A 22196-nucleotide genomic window follows, 5' to 3' on the forward strand; every position below is an offset into this window, starting at 1 on the left:
CCTTCAGTGGAAACCAGCACAGCCACAGGGTGCTGCTGTAGGAGTGCTCAGTATGGCTATACCACCTTCACTAGATGCCAAAGGAGTCATATGAGGAGGAGTTAAACAGAGTCAAACACTTGCAGATGGCAGGGGAAAAAAACTGTTAAAAAAGAGAGGAAGGTATTTGTCAATGCAAGTTGGATCGGTTTTTACAGAAGGAATCTCTGACCACTCTCCAAGCCTGTTGTGGAAGTAAACAATTATTTTATAACACAAAAATGAAGAAGGGCAGGAAAGAATAAACCTAGTGAGACTAAAAACCAAGCAACATTTGCAAGTAAGTACAGGCCATTTTGTATTATCTCCTGCTACTGCCTTATATTCCCCACTCCTCCCCTCTTGCTATATGAAGCCATGTAAGTTTTATCTGGAAAAGTGTTAAGTCCCTTCAAGACCATAGGAATAAATCTTGTTTGTCAAGGCACTATTCTTTGTTCAGCACACTGGAGTAAAGTCAGAAAACAAATTCCTAGAGTCCACAGTGTCTGTAAAAATTACTCAGGTTGCCAAAATAGGGTTAAGTTGCTACTTCAAATAAATATTAACCTCAGGAAGAAATGTCTTTATTTGTCTCACTGGTTTCTCCTTATACCATTTGTTATGATACTGGTAAGAGCAATGAAGTTCATCAAAAAACCAGAGCTGTTCTGTACAAAGACTGGGAAGGCAGAGCATTTTGCCTGTAATTAGCTGCCATGTGAATTTATAATTAACCACCTGACTGAGAATTACATTTTGTTTTGTCACATATACACAAATACTTCAGAGTATCCAGATTTAGGAGTTTAACCAGAAAAGTTGAATTCTACCCATAACTAATGAACCTCACATATTACAAAGTTATGAAAGGCACTTTATCCCAAAAGGTACTTGGTAAAATAGATACAGTATTGCTAGCCAGAAACTTTAGAGGCCCCCTTACAGCCTAATCTATGCAAGACAATTTAGTCTACATAAGTTCCAGATATCTTAAATGCCTGCAGTCAAGACTTGCCAGAGATAGCTGGTTAGAAGCTTCAACTCCCCAAAGAGTTGTAAACTTGCTAGAAACAATTTATTTTAAATCTGTACAAGCTGGCAGCTGTCCTCATCTGTTAATAAAAGGAATCCACAATACAGGAAGACCATTAAGAGAACAGACTCCAGCTCTAGCTGCAATGAGAACAGGCATTAGAAGCAAGCCTAGGAACTGATCCAAGTTCTGACTTGATGATTTTTGTTACTATTTTAGAGACAGGATTGATTGAGAATGATTTAACATGTCATCACTAAAGCATAACCAAGAGATTATTGCTTCTTCCAAATGATGTCTTAGCCTTGAAATTGCATTCCTCCCACCATAAGCAATTTTTTTCTTATCTTGAAGGGGGAAGGATTAGCAACAGTCAAATAGCACCGCATACTACAAAAGTTATGGGGAGTAACTGCCAATAGCCTGACACTGCAAGGACCTCACACTCACCTGGCAGACCACGCTCTGACCTGTCTCCATCTTACATGTCTGCCAGTGCTGCCTCTCAAAATATGCAGCAGTAGTTGTGTCATTTTAGCCTGTGTCAGTCCTAACTTAGGAGATCAGCTGGGCTTCTCTGATAGAAGACCCACTCTGTCCATTGCTCCATGCAGACTATTAGTCTCAAGAACAAACATGTCACTTGGCAAGTGTCTTAGCTGCCTAGAATGCTGCTGAAATAATTGAAGAAATACTTCATGATCTGGCTGGCAGTGGTAGTGCAGCCTACTAAAGCTTTCAACTTATGAGATACATCGTTTTACTTCAGTGCTAATGTAATAATCAAGAACAATACTTTCAACTGCTTGACTCATTTTATTTTATCCCCTTGGCTGCATTTGAGTTTTACAGTGGTTTCTTAAAGATCATTCATTCTTGTAGACCTCTAAGAGGTAACAGACAAGACTGAAGCAATCATACATACAAAATTACTTATGTCTACAAATTTTTGGCAATCATAATAACCCGTTTTTTCCTATTGCCATTGCCCCAATCATTGAAAAAGAGAGTGTACAATAATTTACATCTGAAGTATTTCAAAGTGCTTGATAGTGATTTTCCAATAATTATTTACAAGTGGCCTATAGACATATGTACAGGTGTTACAAGTTGTGGCTGGAATATGGCTTTCTATGGAAAGTGCTTTATATTTAGTCAGTGATGTTACCGACTAACCAACCCAAGGGTTACGGATAAAACTGTAACCACTAACAGCTGAATTGTTGTGGACAGGTATATACAGAGTTGTTAAATTGTAGAAAGTAATAACTATTTACACAAGTGATCCATAAATGCAGAAAGTATCTTCTTTCTTCCAAGAATGGAGGAAGTTCTTCAGCCACAAACCTGGTTACTATCCCCAAAGAGTGTAAGACACAAGTAAACTGAAAGTGATTGCTGATCCAGTGCTCACGCCATATCATCATCTGTGCTGACAACAGATATCTGTAAAAAATATAAGTACAAGTTAGCTACAGTTGCACTAATAAAAGACAAAGCAACACACATCATTGCTAATTCTGCAGGCTAGTGACCACATTCAGCACAGATTACTCCATCCCAGCTACAGACACTAGTTACCTACCACAACTTTAACCTTAATTATAGGGTAAAGTTGTCAGTTGATTTAGCCCAGTAGTGCCTGCAGCCAGCAGCTTTCAAAAGCAGAGACCTCTCCTAAATTCAATTCAGTTATCATTTGGTAGTCTTTCTACTCCAATTATTATCTGGAGTCTCAGACATAATAGGTTAATAGGTTTACTTACTGCAGGGTAGGTGTGTCCTACTGAACCACTGTGTCTTCCAATATCAATTGTGAGGTCCTCTTCTGTGGTTTTTAGGTAAACTGGGTTATCAAAATTCATGCTTTTCATATTCTTGTGCTGCCAGTTACGCCACATGAAGTAGCCAGCTGCTGCAGCCATCATCAACAATACTGCAGGGAGATAAAGAGATTGCAAACATGGAGTAGAGTCAGGTCAAGCTCCTAAGAGTGGCTTGTCCTACCACATGGGTTCCAAAAGGCTAGTAAATGCTCTACTCACCAGCAGGAAGAATGATCCAAGCTGCTGATGTTCTTCCAGCTGCAGTTACTTCAGAAGTTGTACCACTAGTGTTGAATCCTGCATGAGAATTGAATGCAGTGAGCTTGCATACTGACAAGTTGGTAGATTGTCATATGCAAGCATTTCCCAAACCAAGAAGCTCCTATTTGATTAGCTTGTCAGAAATACACTGCTAGAACAGCCTAACATGCTTCATCCTGTATTAGTTAGAAGCTTTCTTTATTGCTTGCCTTCTCTGAGAACTCCTGGGATTTCATGGGACCTACAGATTCCACACTGTCCTATGTGAACTAAATCTGCTTAAGACATGCTCCAGCTGCTATACTACTCAAGTGATCTGGCCTGTGTTCTCTACTTGCATGCAAAGGAAAAAACTTCCAAGTAGGCTAGTTGGTCAGTTTGCATTTAATTTCTCTAATGTTTAGCAGTGTGAGTTATTGGGACCAGTACCTCCAGGAACTAGTCCAACAGTTGGAGATTTTTCTGTTGTGCTGGTATCTTTAGCCTCAGTGTAAGCCACAGTTGTTCCAGTACCTGAAACTAATTATAGATCAAGAACTAATTATAGATCAGTTAATCCTGAAATTCTGCAATGGCTTTGCTATGACAGCCATGGTAGTGAAGGTTCAGCAGATGGCAAAAATGATCATGCAGATTGTTAGCTTCACTAGGAACACTGACATTAACTATTTCACTAGCACAGCCTCAGCGGAGAGTTCTTGATGAAAAGTAGTTCCAAGAACAAGGCCAGACAGTTAATGAGGAATGAATTACAAGCATTTAAAGTCACAACAGTCATAAGCCATCCCATGCCTCACATAAGGTTTTCTGAATAAGATTTTGGTTTTACAAGTTTACTGGTTAGGTACAGCCTTTGATACCCATAGTAACCTTTTCGAGAAGCCAAGGGAAGCCAGCATCCTTGCATTTAGCACTCTGTGGCAGTCAGAATCAATACACAACGTAGTCAGTGGCACCTTGGAGTTTCTAGTCCCACTCAACAGGACAAAGCAAGCCTGCTGCATAGTCAGTGCTGACAACAGTAGTACAGCAGCATGCTCATCTGGACTGAAAGGGAGGTACAAACTTCCTTGGACAGCAACATTAGCCAATCAGCTTTTGACCTGTGTATTTATATGTACAGCTGTCTTAGTTTATACTCCTGTTTTATAAGAGGCTGAGTATGTTTTGTCCTTGTGCTTGCTGTCTGCAGAAAGCCATGGAGGTACAAGATCTTGTTGCAAATGACAATGATCACGCAGAAACAAAGCATGGACTTTGAACAGCACCTGCAGACTCTAAGGGCCATATTAATGCATAAGGCCCTCCCCTCCAGGATTAATTACATCAGATTAATTTTAGCAAAGCTGTCAGCCTATAGCACAGTATTTCCTACCCCCTAACAGGTTCAATACTCTCCTACTCCTTCCCCATTCATCCTGGGAATGACTGCAGTTGCGTTACAGTACCTGTACATCTCAGACCATCCTCCTGCAAGAAGTACCCAGCAGGACATGCACAGGTGTACTTTGGAGAATGTTCATTTATCTGAGGAGCAGGCAGGCACAGGTAGCTACAGCCTCCATTTGCCATGTGCTCTTCACACCAGTTCCTACCTGTTGGTACAGCAATTAAGGAGTGAACAAGAGTGAGCCTTCATGCTCCAGGTGTGCAGCAGAAGTATTTGCTCGGTAATTGTTTTAGTAAAATTACTTGTCTCAGCTGGTTATAGATTTATATATGCTCTGCCCAAGAAAGAGCAATTGCAACTAGACCTCTCAACCCCATGGGGCTGCCTGTGTTAGAAGCTCCAAGCAGGAGTAGGAATGGAAAGCTTTACAGTGAAGGGATACCATTTGCCACCATCCAGGCAGGGCAGGCTTCTTACAAGTATGCACTGACTTAACTATAAACTGTATTGGAATTACCTGAAGGCTGAACAAGTTCATGATACACAATGATGTCCTGTGCATCATTGAGGTTGTTCACTAGGGTAACCAAATCGGTTCCAGTGAATTTGTTGGCCCCATAGACTGCCTCATTCTCTCCATCAATCCAGTACACACGGTCCTAGAAGACAGGGTCATTGCATCCCATTACCTCCATTATGCTATCAACCTCATACCAGCAAGAAGAGGATTTTTGACAATGACTATAGGAAGTCATTCTTACTTCAAAAATGGTTAGAGCAAGAGGATGAGGAAGGAACATATGTGATTTCAGCACAATTCTACGATCCTGGCCATTCAAGTCCACACTTGACAGCATGTGTAGTTTAGAATCAAGCCAGTACAGGCGGCTTTTTACAAGATCTAGGAGGGAGAAAAGACCAAATATATTTAGTGTCCACATGGAGGAAACCTCCAAATCTTGCTGCAAGAATTGAAACACGCACAGGTTTGAGAATGGTGGCAGTGTTGCCCTAGTTTCTTACCATTCTAAGATACAGAGGGCTGCTGCAGTGATGCCTATGTGGCCTGTGCCTCAACTATAATATAGAGCAGTTCAGGAAAAGTTACTATTTCAGCATCTGAGAAGTGCTGATGCCTGTCTTCAGGCATACAGAAGCTTCCCTTTCTCAGAAGCTGAAAATAGTTCTCTGAAGAATGACCTTGGCTTTTGTAGCAAAAAAACTGCTAAAGCTCCAGAATATCTCTGGCAGAGACAAGTTCAACATACCTAGAGCAATTCCATTAGGCCATTGGATTTCTGCTGTCACAAGCTGCTGTCTGTCAAATCCATTCATTCCTGCTTTTTCAATTTTTGCTGGCTCACCCCAGTCTGACCAGTACATAAAGCTGTGAAGCAGAATTTATGTTGTATGATGCACTATAGTACTGTGTAGTATCACTCTTTATTATGACCAATAACTAACAAAGGCTACCTAAGTCAGTTATCAGAACATGTAGTTGGTAGGTCCACTCTTTTAAAAGAACCTGGACAAATACTCACCCAGAGATAGGATCTACAGCAATAGAAGCTGGCTCTCTCAGCTCAGAGAGAAACAAAACCTTTCTTTTTGTGCCATCTAGGCTAGCCACTGAAATGGTCTTTGCAGTTGAGTCTGACCAGTAGACGTTCTTATAAATCCAGTCAACAGCAATTCCTGCAGGGCTGTGTATGTTGTCCAGGATTCTGATGTGTGTTCCAACTTTATCACGGGTATCAATAGAGGCACTGGAAGACAAGAATTACTTGCTTTTAACCACTTCCACTGCAGATACTATCTCTTGGCATACCTCAGCAAATACTGCACAAAATTTCAGGAACAAGATGCATATGGGACTTTCCACAGAGTGCCTTTTGTACAAAGCAGCAGTTGTACAACAGTTACTGTTGTACAGCAGCTGTAGCAGCAGTTACTAGGACGTGCAACGGGCACACACCTTGGTAGATTGTATCAACTGTACTTTGTCTTTAGGACAGGAATCTAGTTTTCATTACCAGAGACTAGAGAAATAGCTTGGGTAAAACCATGGGATAGTTTAGGGAAGTACACTAGGTTCAGAAGCTAAGCCCATTTACCTGAAGATTGCTTTTTGGCTGAAGTCTGCCCAGTAAAGCTTTTGCTCAGCAATATCAGCATCTAGAGCTATAGAGTTTCTTAGCTGCTCTACAAGCTGAATGTATTCTTTTCTCTCAAGGCCAATCTTCCTTATGTCCCGGCGGTTGGTGAAAATTAGACTTGGTTCTTTCCCTGTGAACAGAGTTTGTTATCTGTACTTCTAGATATTCAGTCACATACTTTTCTTTTATAACAAGTTTTAAGAGTCATCATATTTAGTATTTGCCATTCCACCCTTGGTAGCAGATGCTGACAGAGGTCTTGGCTGTACCATACCTCATCCTTTTCTCCCTCTACGACTTGATGGGGAGGATCCTCCTGCCCAGGGAGCAGACACAAGCAGTTTATGTCAGGCTTTAAGTGCTGTATCATAGCATCATTTGAAGTGTTAGTAGAGATCAGTAACACCATAATAGCTAGTGTAAAAACCAGAGTAGTATAAACAGTGCATCATTTGCTGACTCATTTTAAAGTGGGGATATAAAAGTCATGTCAACACTCACCAACTGCCTTGCACACCCCAGTAGCAAGATCCATCTGATAGCCACGGCTACATTCACATTTGTAGCCCCCTTTCAGGTTGATACAGATCTGACTACATATACCAGGGTTCTGACATTCATCAATATCTGTAAAAACAAAAGTTTAATTTATGCTCACCTCCAATATCACAGTAGAGTCCCTGTTAAACTACTAGATACGTACCGCCACAAGTTCTCCTGTCCAGAAGCTCAAACCCAGCTGGACAGTCACATTCATAGCCAATAATGAGATCTCTGCAGATATGAGAGCATCCACCATTGTTCACCAGACATTCATTGATGTCTAGAAGAGAGAATTGGCCACTTCTGAGAAGGCATGCATGTTTAGCTTTATAGTCTTAGCCATGGAGCACTTTTCCAGGTACACATCCACTTTCTAACAATGCCTGCCACATCTGATAAATGATCTGCCACTGTTCTGGCACTCGAAGTCATATGCAAGAGAACCCTCTCAAATTCATGTTCAGTCAGCTACCAGCACCTTCTCTGTGTTTACAAACAGGCAGCAATAAAGACTGATGTTCCTGAAGTTTCAATGTTTCTAATGCATTCAAGTGCTTTCCTGACTACAGAGAAACCATCCTATCAGCCAGTTTGGCTAGAATAAAACTAGGCTATTAACTAGGTTGGTCTCAGTTGTAAGTTTGCCACCAAGAAGTGCCAACGGGCATTCCAGCTGACATCTGACAACTCAGAGACTACATCCAAGTATATCTAGTAGTCAGAATTGTGCAAAGAGTTTATTCACTTACTACACTCCTTGAGGGGCTCATCACTCCAGTCCTTGCAGTCTCTCTGCTGGTTACACACTTTATTGATATCTATGCATTCTCCACTTCTGCACTTGAATTTGCCGGGTCCAGAGCACTGAATAACTGACATAATGAAGACTGTGAAGGTGACTACCAGCTTCAACAGATACTCTGCAAAGACTTTACTCTTGCTCAATTCCACACTCACCGTTGTTACAATTTGCTTCATCTGTGCCATCCAGACAATCTCTCACACCATTGCACTGCCTACTCCCATGGATGCAGTTCCCATCTTCACATCTGAACTGGTCTGGTCTGCAGGTCCGAGAAGCTGAGGACACAGCCATTACAGACTTTTACTCTTGAGGTTTACTGAAGCAAAGGAAATAAAAGAGGAGTCAAGCAGTACCTCCTAGAGAAGGACCAAGTGAACTTACGGCAGTTGATTTCATCACTTCCATCCTTGCAATCAGGATCTCCATCACAGCGCCACTTTTTGTGGATACATTCACCTGAGCCACACTGCACCTCACTGGCAGAGCACTTCACAGAAGGTGCAGGCTGGCGGCCACATTGCTCTAGAGACTCATCTGAGTGGTCAGAGCAGTCAGCATCATCATCACACACCCAGCTGAGGGGAATGCAAGTCGAGCTCTTGCACTGGAACTCATGAACTCCACAGGTAGGAGGTGCACACTCCAGCTCATCACTACCATCACTGCAGTCATCTTGACCATTGCAGACAAAGCTCTTGGAAATACATTGCCCACTGTTGCATGTGAAGTCTGCTGGACTACAAGTCACATTGCCTGGGGTAATGGGAGTAAGAGAGATTAGTACATTGTCACTTCACACCTTTGTGTGAAGGTATTTTGTTTTGCAGCTGCTAGCTGACACAAGATCAGCATCCTGCATAAGGCAACAGGGAAGCCTAAATGACCACCTACAGGACACTTGGGTTCCACAGACCATCCTCACTGCCCTTGGACATTGCAAGTGATAGGCATCAAATTTGAACTACTGGGTGAAAATAACCTTCTGAAGTAGCTAGGCTGTCCTGCACTTCAGATTTCAAGTCTTTCAGAAAACAGGGTCTAACCCTGTGAACCAAAGACAGAAGGTAAAAGAAATGCTAACTCATCATGGATTGCAGTTTGAAATTAAAGTGTTTTGCGCTGGTCCCCAGGACAGCAGTGGCCCATTTGCCTAGACCAGAAGGGATAACAGACCAAGATCTTGCCTGAGTTGATCCCGTGGTTAAGCACACCCATGCAATTTACGTCAGTACAAATTATGCTGATTTAACAGCAATGTAGCTAATAGCTCAATATGCCTAGGCTCATAGTTTTATCAGCTTCATTAGAAACACTGTCTGTAGATTTACTTGTAGATTAAGGCATTAGTTTGCTGAGTAAGATGGGAACTCCACAGACACACAGCAAAATTCTGGAGATCTGTGTCTCACTAGGCCATCCAGGTAAGGTGGTTCCAATGGAAGCCAGCCCTGTGGCTTTGGTTACAGCAAGTATGTCTCAGGACACTGCAGAAAACTCATATGTATACAAATTCTTTTGAACAAGCCAGGAATGCTGCGCTCTAATGCTGCTGTAGTAGCTTTACTTGTGTACCATCCTGAAGTTCCAACCCCCAGCCACCCAAACATCAGAAATCCAGCTTCACAGATATTTCAGGATAGGACTATAAAGTAGATTAGCTATGCCCTTAGCTAAAAGTTGCTACTACACTTTTAGGAGATAATTTGTTAATGTAAGCACCAATTTCAGAAACTCTGCAGAAAACAAGATCTGACAGTTGGCTTGCCAGGTGACTAAGCCTACCTGTGGCTACTACCAAAATTAGCAGACAAAAAAAGACACACATTAAAAAGCTTACATTATTGTAGCTCTTAATTTAGCAGGATAGAGGAGTGTTAGAAAAAGTTTGCTTTAAGTAGCTGCAAAACAAGACTAATGTAGGAGAGATATTGATACTATCAAAATTTATCTTCCCAGATGTACTGCCCAGCTACTCCTTTCCAGACAAGTCAATTTCAAACACAGTTATGCAACCACCATTTCTCTCCTTACCACAATTCTGTTCATCTTCTTCACTGTCACAGTCTTTTTCACCATCACATTTCCAGGACAATGGGATACACTGAGTTGACTGAGGACCACAGCTGATTTCATTTACCCGGCATGTTCTCGTGTCTATTGAAAAAAAGATTAAGTTCAATCTAGGAGCCACTGATCTTGGGTACCAGCATTTGTGCTGAAAATTGAGACTGAAAGCCTTCAGGTCTGGACAAAGTTGCAGTTATTTACATGCCAACATCTCTATAAAATGATGGAAAAGGCTATACTATTCTGTAGTGTTCAGTTAAAAAAGATGCTTCCAGTTCCTAAGAGATTAATATTTTAAGGGTACCTTTGGTAGTGGTAGCTTTGTGATTGCATGCCAATTACACTGTAGCAGCTTGAGCTACAACAAATAGTAGTAGGGAGGACTAATGCCAAAGTGCACTAGGAGTTGGGCTGAAATATTCCCCAGTGTGGATCCTATTGATACAGAAAAATTACACTTCCTGGAACTATATTGCTTAATGAGTTATGATACTTCAGACCAGAGCTGCTAATCCTGAGACTTCATAGTCAAGCCTCTGCACTACTGCTTCCCACACCCAACATGTAGTCAGATACTCAGTCCCTACATTAGCTCTGTAGTATTAGGGCTGCACTTGCAAAGTAGCTGCCTTGGAGAACAGCAATCACTTGGTGGACAAGCCACAGTGACGGTCAGGCCTGCCATGTTCTACTTGCTGCTTCTGTCTGTGAGGAAAACCTGGTACTTGCTATCTCTTACCAGTGCAAGTGCAAGAGTGCCTACTCAGTTCTGCATCTTTCTAAGCAGTGAAAAGTCTCCTCCTGACAAGGCCAAGCACTTAAGAAGGTGCTCCCCAAGACAAGTTCATCCCTGCTTTAGGAGGAGAGCCAGACTGCAAGCAGGCAGGAAGTCAAAATGCTCCTCCCCACAAGCTTGGCTACACCACAACGCCAGGTTCACTTACGACACAGTTCGGAACTCTCATCAGACCCATCCTCACAGTCCGGATCCCCATCACACTGCCATCTGTTAGGCACACATTGACCACTGAGGCACACAAAGTCAGATTCAGCACATGTTTTCTTCACTGCAAGGGAGAAAAAGATGCTTGTTTAGGGACCAGAGCTTAGCTTATTTATTGCTAACAGGGATCAGCTTTGTTGCCCTATAAAGTTATTCAACATCCTTGGTTTGTGGATACCTGGTGTCGTCCCCCACCAACCTAGTAAACAGCGCTGTTGAACACTTCCTACAGGGTTATTCTGTGTATAGAGAAATATTTATATTAATCTAATCAGGCACTGAAGGACTACTATTGCAGGTTAGTTTATATTAGCTGCTGCTTTAAACAGACCTGAGTTAAAATAAGGTCTGTTGATATTAACATTTAGGTTTTGAACTCTTGAGTTTATAGTCTAGGCATTTGATTTGTCATTACAGAAGCGTGGTACTATGTAATTCTAGGGTAATAGTTTAGGTCTGCCTGAGGAACTGGCAGTTCAACCACACCAGTGATGGATATAGAGTATGATTTGCCTGGTCTGCAAGTAAATCTAGTCATCTATCTTGGCTTCTGTGTCTGCTTAAAGCAAGGGTTGGCAGCCAAAGCTAGGTTTAATGTTTACAAGAGACATAGCAGAATCACTTTCACATATAAAACAGGGCTTTTAGCCATGGAATAGCCAACAGCAGAGTGCTAATAGCAAACGTTTTCTATTATGTACTCAAGAAACAACTGAGCACAGGCTTATATTCTGTTCTTGTCAGTCACTACTCTCACAAGTGAAGAATTTTGGTCACAAGCTTTGTCTCAGTTGCCAATTTCAGGAGAGTTAGATAACACAGGAAAATTCAATTGCCTCAGATGGGTACAAGGAATCAATAGTGGTTATTCTAAGAAATTTGTCTTTGTATTCCAACTTCCAGAAGTGCTGGGCAGGATAAGTATCTCTCCAGCTATCTACTGTTAAGTCCCCACTTCCAGCTAGCAAGTACTACTATAGAAGTATTATTTTGGTTGCTTACCACAAGCACTCTCATCACTGCCATCTGAACAGTCTTCATCACCATCACATTTCCAGATTTGAGGAATACAGCGTCCATTACCACATGCAAACTGGGATTCTTCACATTTTGCTCTCGCACCTTCAGTGAAAAAAAGGAACCTAAGCCTCAATACTGTTAAGCAATACCTTCTCACTTTCCCCACTCATGAAGAAGTTACCCAGCCTAATCAGGAGCATAACATCAACATGAAACCAGATCTGAGCTCCAAATTTTTGCAATCAACTTATTCAATCATGAAAATAGAATTGAAAGCTTTCCTTCACAGTACAAGAGCAGAGTTTAAGCACCATAACCATCCACCTGCCAAACATCAGCAAACAGTCTCAGTGTTATTCTCACTCAGTTTTCCTCTTCAAGACAAGGTCAAGCCTTTAAAAATGTGTCCCACGAATACTTATGCTGTCTCGCACCAAGCATCACATTCTCAAAACTCTTCAAACTTTAAACAAATTTGGTTTAAATTTGATTAATGTCAAGCTGGATTAGCATTTCAATGCTCTGCTGCTAACACATTACAGCAGAATCCCTAAGACATCTGTAAAGGTAGCTTAGATAACTGCTTTGTAGCTGAGCAAGTTTTCATGCTATATGTTACTCCTCCAACAGTGGCATCCAGAGACATTCCTTGGTATACATCAAAAGAAGTGTGATGTTAAAAGAGTAAAGTAATTCATCACTTAATTCTGAAATGAAGTCCACTGTCTCACAACTGGTAAGTCTTGATTTGCTAGTATGTTTGAGTAAGGTACTGCTTTCTGCAAGATCCTTAGAGTGCATTTTCCACTGTATTTTCAGCTCTAGAAGTGTATGACCCTATTCCTCTAGGGAACATGCTTTGTCTTGGAAGCCCTGTTATAACTATCACTGAAAGCAGCAGCCTGCTTCTTCAGCAGCTAAGCCAGAGCTGTTCCACTTAATGCACCCAGACAAGTGTGTAAGATTGTGCATCAGTATTGGCTGCACATGCCTACAGCATGATGCAAGACTCCTGATCCTTCTTGGTTTATTGCATCATTTAGTGAGGGTGCTTTGTCCTGGCATTCCAGACCTCAAAGAGCATCAAATTTTAGTAGAGTATTATTTGCTATTTTTATATCCTCTTTGTAAGACATGCAAGATGCAAGACAGTTTCCAAGCAGAAGGAAGGTACTCAGACATTTTACATTATATTGGCTAGCCACCACACATGAGGTAGTAATAAATGCTGGACAGTAGAAGCAAGAACAACATGAGCAATTCTATCTGCTGAATGTCTCATGTAAATCCATGATCAACGATGTGAAAAAGCGTATTACTGAGTTCTGCTAATGTTTTAGTAGCCTTACTGAAGGAGTAAAGCAGTAACCCGGTTGTTAGAACAAAGCTAACTTTCTCATGGGAACTGTGTTCAAAAAATACCAAAAATCAGAACATCAACTCTTGTGTATACTGTTTCCTTCACTGGTTGGGAATTACACCAGTATATGCTTCCTAATAGTGTGGTTTTGTAAAGCTACTACCACTTGGTCATGAGCTGTCAATCAATTAGCTTGCCTTGAGCTTCACAGCACACCCTAGCCACCAACGAGTGGAAGTAGATGCCACAATTAGAAGCTTGTTTTAAGCCTGATACCTTGCTGTCCAGCAACCTGTAAAAGAAGGTTAGAGCTGTGAGTCCTGGTCACATATTTCACTGCTACATAAAATATGCAACAACTGACTCCTGATAGTTTCAGGACTTCCTCATCCAAGCGTTCAGAGTGAGAACAGTCAACCTTTCCCAAAATAGCATACAGAGATATTAGACTAAGCCTGCCACTAAGGAGATCCCAAAATAATTCCATGGCCCTTAGTTACTCTGTTTCAAGCTAGAATAACCAGAAAAGGCTTGCTAAGGCTGCCTAGTACATGGTGTCATACAAATGTAACAGCATTTCGATCAAATGCTACAGGGAAGCTACACACAAGGCTAACAGAAACCCTAGCTGAGCTTGGAGTAACAGCTCTAACTTTACAATTACAGTCCTAACAACAAGCCATTCTAAGAATATGTTATTGCTGCTGCAGCTGATACCAAGTGAAATGTCAGAGCAACTACTTTTAGCCCACAAACAAGTAAAAAAAAAAAGATCGACAAGACCTAACACCTACACAGGTGCACAAAGATAGAGGTCAGCATCTGCTACCGCTCCTGAAGATGTCTGTCAGACTCTAACAGACTTGAAATGAGCTCCAGTTAAGATGGCTAGTTACAGCCAGTAACTCTGATCCTCTGTCCTACACCAAGCACTATTCTACAATGATAGGTAACCAATTTAGTTAGATACTACCAGTCTAATCCACTGCTATTTAAAGCAATGGAGTCATACCTCAGCTGCAGCTTCGGTCACTTGACACCTAATGATTTTTGGATCAGCATCAATTAGCCACTAATTCAAAGCTTCTCTTTCATTCAAAGCTGCTCTTCTTACAGTAGAAGCACCATCACACATTTTCTCTTCCTTGGAATACAGCTTAGGCTGAAAAATGTCGAGAACCAGTAACATCAGAGTCTGTGATTGCTAACACATATTTTATTGCTCCCCAGGTAAATACTTACTAGAAGTTGGATCATAAGCAGCAATAGGGTGTAGGGTCACTCTTACACTGTGGTAGTTACACTGACTACCCAAGTTAAACTACCTTTCTCCATATCTCTGCTATCACTGTTAGTTTCAGCCCCTTAAGCATGTCGCTAGATTACTTTTCTGGGCAGCTTCGAACATGTGACACTTGTGTACTGTCATCTGACACCGAGTCCCAGAAAAGCTTCCAACCGTGATTGGGAAACCTTGTGAGACCTCATATAGGAACTAGCTTAGACTTTCCCAGACCCTGGCAATTGCAATTACTAGTAGAAGAGAGCTGATGAGACCACTAACTGAAATTGAAAGAACAATCAGAATAACTTGGTTAGCTAGCCTACTAATTACCATCCACTGCATATCTCTTGTGATGACTTCTGAGCACAGTGAAGTAGCACTTTCAGTGCCAGCCAGCTTGGTCCTTCGTTCTACAACTGTTTAACCATGTCTGTTGCGGAGCAGGCATGGGAGCAACCTACACAACTGGGAGACGAGAGGTGACTAGGCAGACATTTCTACCCTCTCTCTTTGTATGAGGACTGGATACAACAACATGCTGGCAGGGCTCTACCCAACATACATGGTGTCTGAACTACTGCACATTGTTACAGCAAATACCACCAGGATCAGACACTTAGGCCTACTTTAGGACAATAGTCAGGAGATTTAAGAGCCATACAACAATGAAGACCTCAAGTGCCCACCTCCTACCTAGGAGAACAGGCTGAAGCTCAGGTCCTCAGGGAAGAAAGGTTAGTACCTCCACTTAAGAGTAAATTATTTTTAAATAACCATCCAACTGGCTCAGTGTGCAGGACCCCTGCCAATAGGGGCAACAGCATCTACACCGGGAGGCAGCCCGGGAGCTGGCCACGAGCAGCGCTACTGGCGAGCGCCCAGCCCCGGGAGCAGGGACCCAGCCTTGCCACCAGGTGGAGATCCCTCACGGTGGTTACCCCGGACCCTGAACTAGAGCCATGCCAACAACGCTGGATAACACAAAGCCTGAGTTGCACCGCAGTTTGACAGCACCTTTAACGCCGCGAGCTTCCCAAGCGCTCCTCTTTCCCCCTCCACAATAGAGCCCCAGTCCTCCTCGACGCTCTCGCGTTAGCCCCAGCCCGTCAGACCCTCCTCCTTAGTATCGAACAGCAAGCCGGGCCCCTCCCGCAGCAGGCGGGTGGCTCTCGGGGCTCGGTCCCCCCTCACCGCTCCCGCCGTCCGGAGCCCCGGGGGGAAGGCGGCGCCTCGCCCGGCACGGGGGGCGGCGGGGCCGGCGCGGCGGCAGCGCCCCCCTGTTCACGCGGGCCCGCCCCCGTTCACCCGGGTCCCCCCGGGGCAGCGGGCAAGCAGGCCAAAAGAGCGGGAGAAAATAATGAGAGCGAGGCAAAAGTAAAGGGCGGTGGGAGACGGAATCGCCGCGGGGGGCAACGGCGGGAGCCGCCCCGGCGGTGCGGGCCCCAGCCCACTCCCCCGGCCCCGCACTCACCGTCGGCGGCGGCGCGCAGGCAGCCAAGGGCAAGCAGCAGCAGCAGCGCCCAGCAGCGCGGGACCCCCCGCTGCTCCGCGCCGCGCCTGTCGGCCGAGGCGCTCGGGTCTCCGGGCTCCTGGTCCAGCCGCATCGCCGCGCCGGGGACAGTGTGCGCGGGCAGGCAGGCGCTGCGGGCGGAGAGCCGAGGAGCAGAGGCGGCAGCCGGAGACATGCACGGGGGGAGGCCGTCCCCGCGGCGCTCTTATAGCAGCCGCCCGGCCGCCCTGAGCGCCCGCTAGTGACTCACGGCGCCGCGCCGGGCCCCGGTTGGCTCGCCAGCACCGCCCGCCCCCGCTACCTCCTTCGCGGCACCTGCTGCCGCCGCGACGCGCCCGCACACCGCTCGGCGCGGCTCGGCGGGGCACGGGTGGCGCGGTGAGTGGCGCTGCGGCGGCGCGAAGCGGTGCGGTGCTGCGGGAAGAGCCGTCCGCGCCCCCCCCACCCGGCCCTCCTTCCGCAGGGCGGGGACGGGCACGGTGCGACCCTGCTGCCAGACCCTGCACCGGGCGGCGGAGCGTGGCACTCCCGGCGGGAGAGGCTCGGGAGACGCGGCGGCAGCGGCGGCTTTGTTTCCCCTGCGTCTCCCCAGCGCCGCTGCCGCCGGCCGCGGGGAGGGGGGATGCGGCTCCCGCTGTCCGGGCGTGCCGAAACCCGCGCTGCGCCCTGGCTGCCTCCGAAGAAGCTTTCTTCCACGCGGTGCCCACTGGCCCCATGCGTACATGCTCGCGTGTTTGTGCGGTTTTCCCTCCCTCCGTAGCGGAACTTGATTTAAAACGAAGCAGGCGCAGCTGTAGAGGAAGAAAAGCACTACTTCTGCTTAATCCGATAGAGGGATCGTAGTTAATCAGAAATTTTGCAAAACGATGTGTCAAAATCGTGTAATTACAAGCTTAAAGTTTTATTTAAGGAGGAGAATTGGTCATTTTATGCCACGTTTGTAGAGTTTTATACCTCCAATTACGTCTCGGTGAAATATACATAGAAAAGAAGGACTGGTAAAATACAAAGTTGCATTTGTACGCGGCACCCTTAGAATTCGAAACTGTGCTTTCTAAAATACTCTGCTTTCTAAAAAAACCCCTATTTTTATAGACCTGCTAGTTCATGGTGGTGTGTGTGCTGTGCTTTTAATACTATTGTGCAGATACAAACCTCAGCAAACAGCTCCATCAAAAAATGATGAAAAAGCTGGTTGCTGTTTCTTCCCTTGGAAATGAAGTATTGATTTGTTAGTCTAATACTCTAAGTCTTTTCCAGTAGCATGAATGATTCCTCTGGTGAAGCGAGTATTTTTGATTTTCCATGTTTCCTCAATGTCATAACATATTTCTTTGTATTTTATTTGCAGAGTGAAGCTCTTTTTGATTCACATCCGGTTGTATCATGACTACACTAAAGACAAACCATACTACTGCATGAATAACTTTGGAGTGGATTATCTCTTGCAGTTCATGTAATGAATGACTACACACACCATCCAAATGGGCAAATAGTTGGTGTATCAGAGACTTGTTTAAAAAGTTAAGATTTGATTTTGTGTAACTGAAATACATCTGGAGATTATATTTCTCATATGTGTGTAAATATGAAGAGCAGTTCCTAGTGGTTGCCTTCCTACAGTTCTTCCACTTCATGGCCTCAGGGGCAAAGACTGCTTTCCCAGCCTGCCTGGTATGTGGCATTAGATGCTACAGCCTTGTTCTTGCAAACATATGCTGCTCCAAGTAAGAAAAATCTTATGTGTACATGGGGGTTGACTGGGGCCCTCAAGAAGGTGGCTTAGTGTAAGTAGTATGTTGAAAATATAATTCCCCTTGCAGATCTACAACACAACATACTGCCTTCAGTGCTCACTATTGCATGGTCTGCTGTGCTTTGAGCTGAACAGCATTTTCATAAAGGTCTTGCTGTCATTACAGAAGTATTTTATAAGCCATATCCTGATACACAAGAAGACTCTAGTCATGGAGAAATACAAAGCTGGACATACCTTGTTGTATCCGAGTAGCTGATGGCCTTCCTTGTTTGTCTGTAGAAGATACGGGTTTACTGGAGGGAGAAAAATTATTCTTTGTGCCTTGCATTATGGCTGCTCCACGATCATCTGCACCTGGCTTTGTGGTGGGGGTCCAACTTTCTATCTGGGATGTACCTAGCTCTTTGCACACCTCAGGGTTTGGACTCCAAAGCAGAACTCGGTATAAAGTAATTTTTACAACTTCAGCTATATTAAAATGCATGAGTAAGTTAGTGCATGAATCTTACAATCCACAGTTTTTGATGGCATCTCCATAAAGGGATCTCAGACAGAAAAGTTTTCTCCATCCTTAACACCATCCTTACAGGAACTCTGTTCAGGAGAGGAGCAGTAATCTGGATGCTTTGACATGGTCTGCAAGATGGGTGCTATCTGCACTGAGGTTTCATGCCTTTGCAGCAGCTATATTCTTTCAAAGGCTTGCTTCATGTGGGAATGGGAAGGTATCTTGGGGGGTGTGCAGTGTGTATAATGAATAGAGAGTAATTTGTTCATACAAGGATACAAGCTAGAATATATCCATACATAAGAATAGAATAAAATTGTGGGTTTCTGTCTGTTAAAAATTGCACTTGGGAGAATAACAGCCCTGCTGTGCTAGTGATAATGTAGGAGCAAAGCACCTACATGGTCTAAGGTTTAGGAAAGGTGCTGAATTTTGTAAGGAATGTGAGCTGGCTCTTGTAATTGTAACTTTATTCATTTTGTTGGGGAAAATGCATTAACAGTTGTTTGTTTCCATTAGTGACCTGCAGTCTTTGTTTTTTGCAAAACGTGTTTGAGTTAAACTTCTTCAGCTCTGGGGAAGTCAGGAAGCTGCAGACAGCCGGTAAATAAGAAAGTGCACAACCTCAGTACAGAGAGGGGGTCTGTAGGGAAACCTGGCATTGCCACCTCAGTTAAGCAAGTTCCCATAGTCAAGTGGTATATGGTATCGAATATTATGCATAATTGTTTTAGTACTGCTAATTGTTTTTAGCAAAGTCTCCAAGTCTCCACCCTGTTTTCTGGCTGTAACTGGTAAATATTCTTGAATATGAGATGTTCCATTGAAAAAGCTGGAAAGTACTGCCAAGAAGCTAAGCGAACCACTTATGCATTGCCTTCACCTTAAAATATGACGCAACAAGAAAAGGCATCATATTACCTTCCCTTTTGGGAATTGTGGCAGATATTGGCTCCCTGAGACTTTATAATATCAATTCACTGGTTAATGCATTTGGACTTACAAAAAAAAAATGGGTAAGTGATCCCATCCTTTGGTTTGGATCCTTTGGGATAATTAATTTACTCTGTTGGTTATAGAGGATAAGGGGTAAAAGAAAAAGTAAAGAACAAAAAGGACCTTCTGGAGTACACATAACATGAATTCACTGTGATTTGTTCCTTTCTCTTATTGCCTTAAAGACCATATAGTCTCCATTTCTAAATGAATTACTGAAGAACTGGGATTACTAATTCAGCCTCAGGTCTTAAATCAATGGGACTTTTGCATTCAGCTCCTTTGGTGAAGGACATGAAGTGAGGATGTGTCTACAGTATTCAGCCTAATCTATTAAAGAAAAGGAAAGCCTCATGGGTAGAAAAGCAGGAACTATGTATTATGGGAAAACCACCTGTGTTAGGATCAGTTGCAGAAATATTTTCTTCATTGTGTGCTGGCGTTAAAGGCATTAACTGCTTTTGAGATTGCATGCCTGAACTTACAGTAAATGAAGGAGGTGTGTTCATGGCTGTATTTTGGACATGCAGAGCCAAGATCTGTATTACTGACTTCAGACGAGTTGTACAGAGGACGAGAGAGAGAGAATGCATCCTTTGGGAATAGTTTAAAATAGGTATGTGCAAGAATCCTGATTCATGTGATTGCATGTCTGTATCTGAGGGATAAATTGGCCTATTTTTTCTTTTTTGAAGGCTTCTCTGCAAATTGCATAAAGGTTTATACTCTTGTTTAAAAGTCCTGCTCATGTCCATGTTCTGTGTTCTGTCTGCAGCTTTACACAAAAAGAAGGGGAACAAAGAAACATATACACAACTTTCCAGTAAAAATGCACCATTCCTGTGTTCTTCAAGATATCTAGGAGTGAATCAGGACTCACAGAAAAGTCCTGTTTACCCACCATCATTATATGAGCTGTAAAAATAAGACAGAACTTAAGTTTCACTGGTGATTTTAATCCACTTTTAAAATTTTTTTTTGGTTGTTAGTGGTACAAGAAATAGATAGTTAATCTCTGAAGGAGCCTAGAAAATACTTATTTCTTATTTTCTTCACAATGGCAGAAAAAAATGGATACAATTCCCAATATCAATACCAATTGGAATTTGCTGCTGATTTATTTGAGGACAGGGTTTCCTCCTCTCTGCTCCAAACTGCTCCGTTTTCTTTGTATAGTCACTTACTAATGGGGCTCCCCTGTTTGTGAGCATGTGTGATATGAACATAAATGCATTTTTCTTAATGTTACAGTACTAAAAGACTTCATAACAGCTATGCTATGTTAGGAATGGAATTTTGGAACCATTTAATTCGTTTTCAAAACACAACTTTGATTTCATTGGTGGTACTGTGCAGTGTGTAAGCCTGGAAATGGAGAGTTGTAAGTCATGCTTCGGAACCAAAATTTCCATTATCCTTTCTGTTTGTTTGTTTCAGTAATATGTGATTTATGTGTAATATGTGAATATGTGACAACTTTAGTTGTGAAAAAAGAGCCTCCATTTCTGTCAGATGTGGCATAGAATGTGGCTTCAGAATATACCCTTACGAATTTCGCAGCTGTGCACTTTTTATACTTATCTTTAGAAATGAGAAACTCTGTAGACTATCATGCCCTGATGCGACACCAATTCTGTATGATTAGTAATAAGCCAAATAAAACTTGATCTTGCTGATACTGCAAGATTTATTATACATAAGCTGGAGTATATTCTGATCAGATATTCCTGTGAGAAAACTTGCTAGGATGAAAGTGTATTAAAATTCCACTGAAAGTGTGTGTTTGTAAAGCTTTCCAATGGAAAATGACAAATTTGAAGTTTGATTTTTTTCATGTTTTTCTTAATATGTTCACCTTTGTGGAAGTACACATGCTTTTACATGGTAAATCTGACATTTGTGTTCCAAAAAATTCTATAGTGGAGAAGGATATTAATATTTGTTTTCTTCTTTACTAAGGATGAAAAATGATGTGTTGTAGGTTAGAAATAAGAAATGTAATTAATTAAGTGGATTAAAACTTCCGATTGTGGTGTTGTGCCTGTAGAGCATAGACAATAGATGAGGGAGCAAGATATTACTGGCAAGCTTGGAGTGGGCCATGATGTTCTTGCATTATTTTGGGTGCATTTAGATTTGGGGGATAATGTGGAAACAGAATACAGTGTATTATCCTAAATATAGAGATTCCAGAATATGTTCTTAGTTCAGACAAAAGGTAACAGGTGGTGCAGAAAACCTGTGTGTACCTCTGTGTAAGAATAAGCAGTAGCGGACCATGCTGGGGAAATTCTCACTGTTCTGTGCAGACAGACTGTGGGACTTGCTGATCAAAAAAAGAGCAGACTAAGGACATGGTGAGAGAACTGACTTGGGCACATCAGTTATTTGGACTTAGTAGTGGATTGTGTTTTCCTTGTCCCATAATTCTTGCAAAAACGGTTTGTTGTTACACTCTGCATTGCCTACTCACATTTTAAATGCAGATATAATTTTTCATCACTAAGGGTATTGTAAACTCTTGCCCTTTTCATTCATTAGCCCTTCCTCTTCTCCATATGTTTAAATTTCACAGTTTTTTTTTGGATACTCTTGTTAGGGAAGTGGTGTAATATTTGACAGGCAGGTGGTCAAGCTTGTCTCTGCTGCAGGT

At 42.9% G+C, this 22196-nt stretch overlaps 1 protein-coding gene across 2 annotated transcripts; it reads right to left on the minus strand.

The window, feature by feature from the left end:
- Positions 1–1850: 1850 nt before the first annotated feature.
- Positions 1851–16455, minus strand: VLDLR (very low density lipoprotein receptor). Of its 2 annotated transcripts, XM_053932167.1 has the most exons (19): positions 16242–16455; positions 12108–12227; positions 11047–11169; positions 10067–10189; positions 8417–8788; positions 8188–8310; positions 7980–8102; positions 7391–7510; positions 7189–7314; positions 6646–6817; positions 6073–6297; positions 5800–5918; positions 5293–5432; positions 5049–5190; positions 4590–4736; positions 3571–3660; positions 3100–3177; positions 2821–2990; positions 1851–2500 (listed from the first exon to the last, which is right to left on the minus strand). In XM_053932167.1, the coding sequence occupies exons 1-19, from the start codon at positions 16453–16455 to the stop codon at positions 2465–2467; spliced, it is 2763 nt and encodes a 920-aa protein (XP_053788142.1). In that variant the 3' UTR covers positions 1851–2464. The 2 variants fall into 2 exon arrangements, with proteins under 2 accessions (XP_053788142.1, XP_053788143.1); XM_053932168.1 differs by lacking the exon at positions 3571–3660 and having other exon boundaries at positions 16242–16374.
- Between the last annotated feature and the right edge of the window lie 5741 nt (positions 16456–22196).

The sequence above is a fragment of the Vidua chalybeata genome, chromosome Z (assembly GCF_026979565.1).
Source record: "Vidua chalybeata isolate OUT-0048 chromosome Z, bVidCha1 merged haplotype, whole genome shotgun sequence".
Taxonomy (NCBI): Eukaryota; Metazoa; Chordata; class Aves; order Passeriformes; family Viduidae; genus Vidua; species Vidua chalybeata.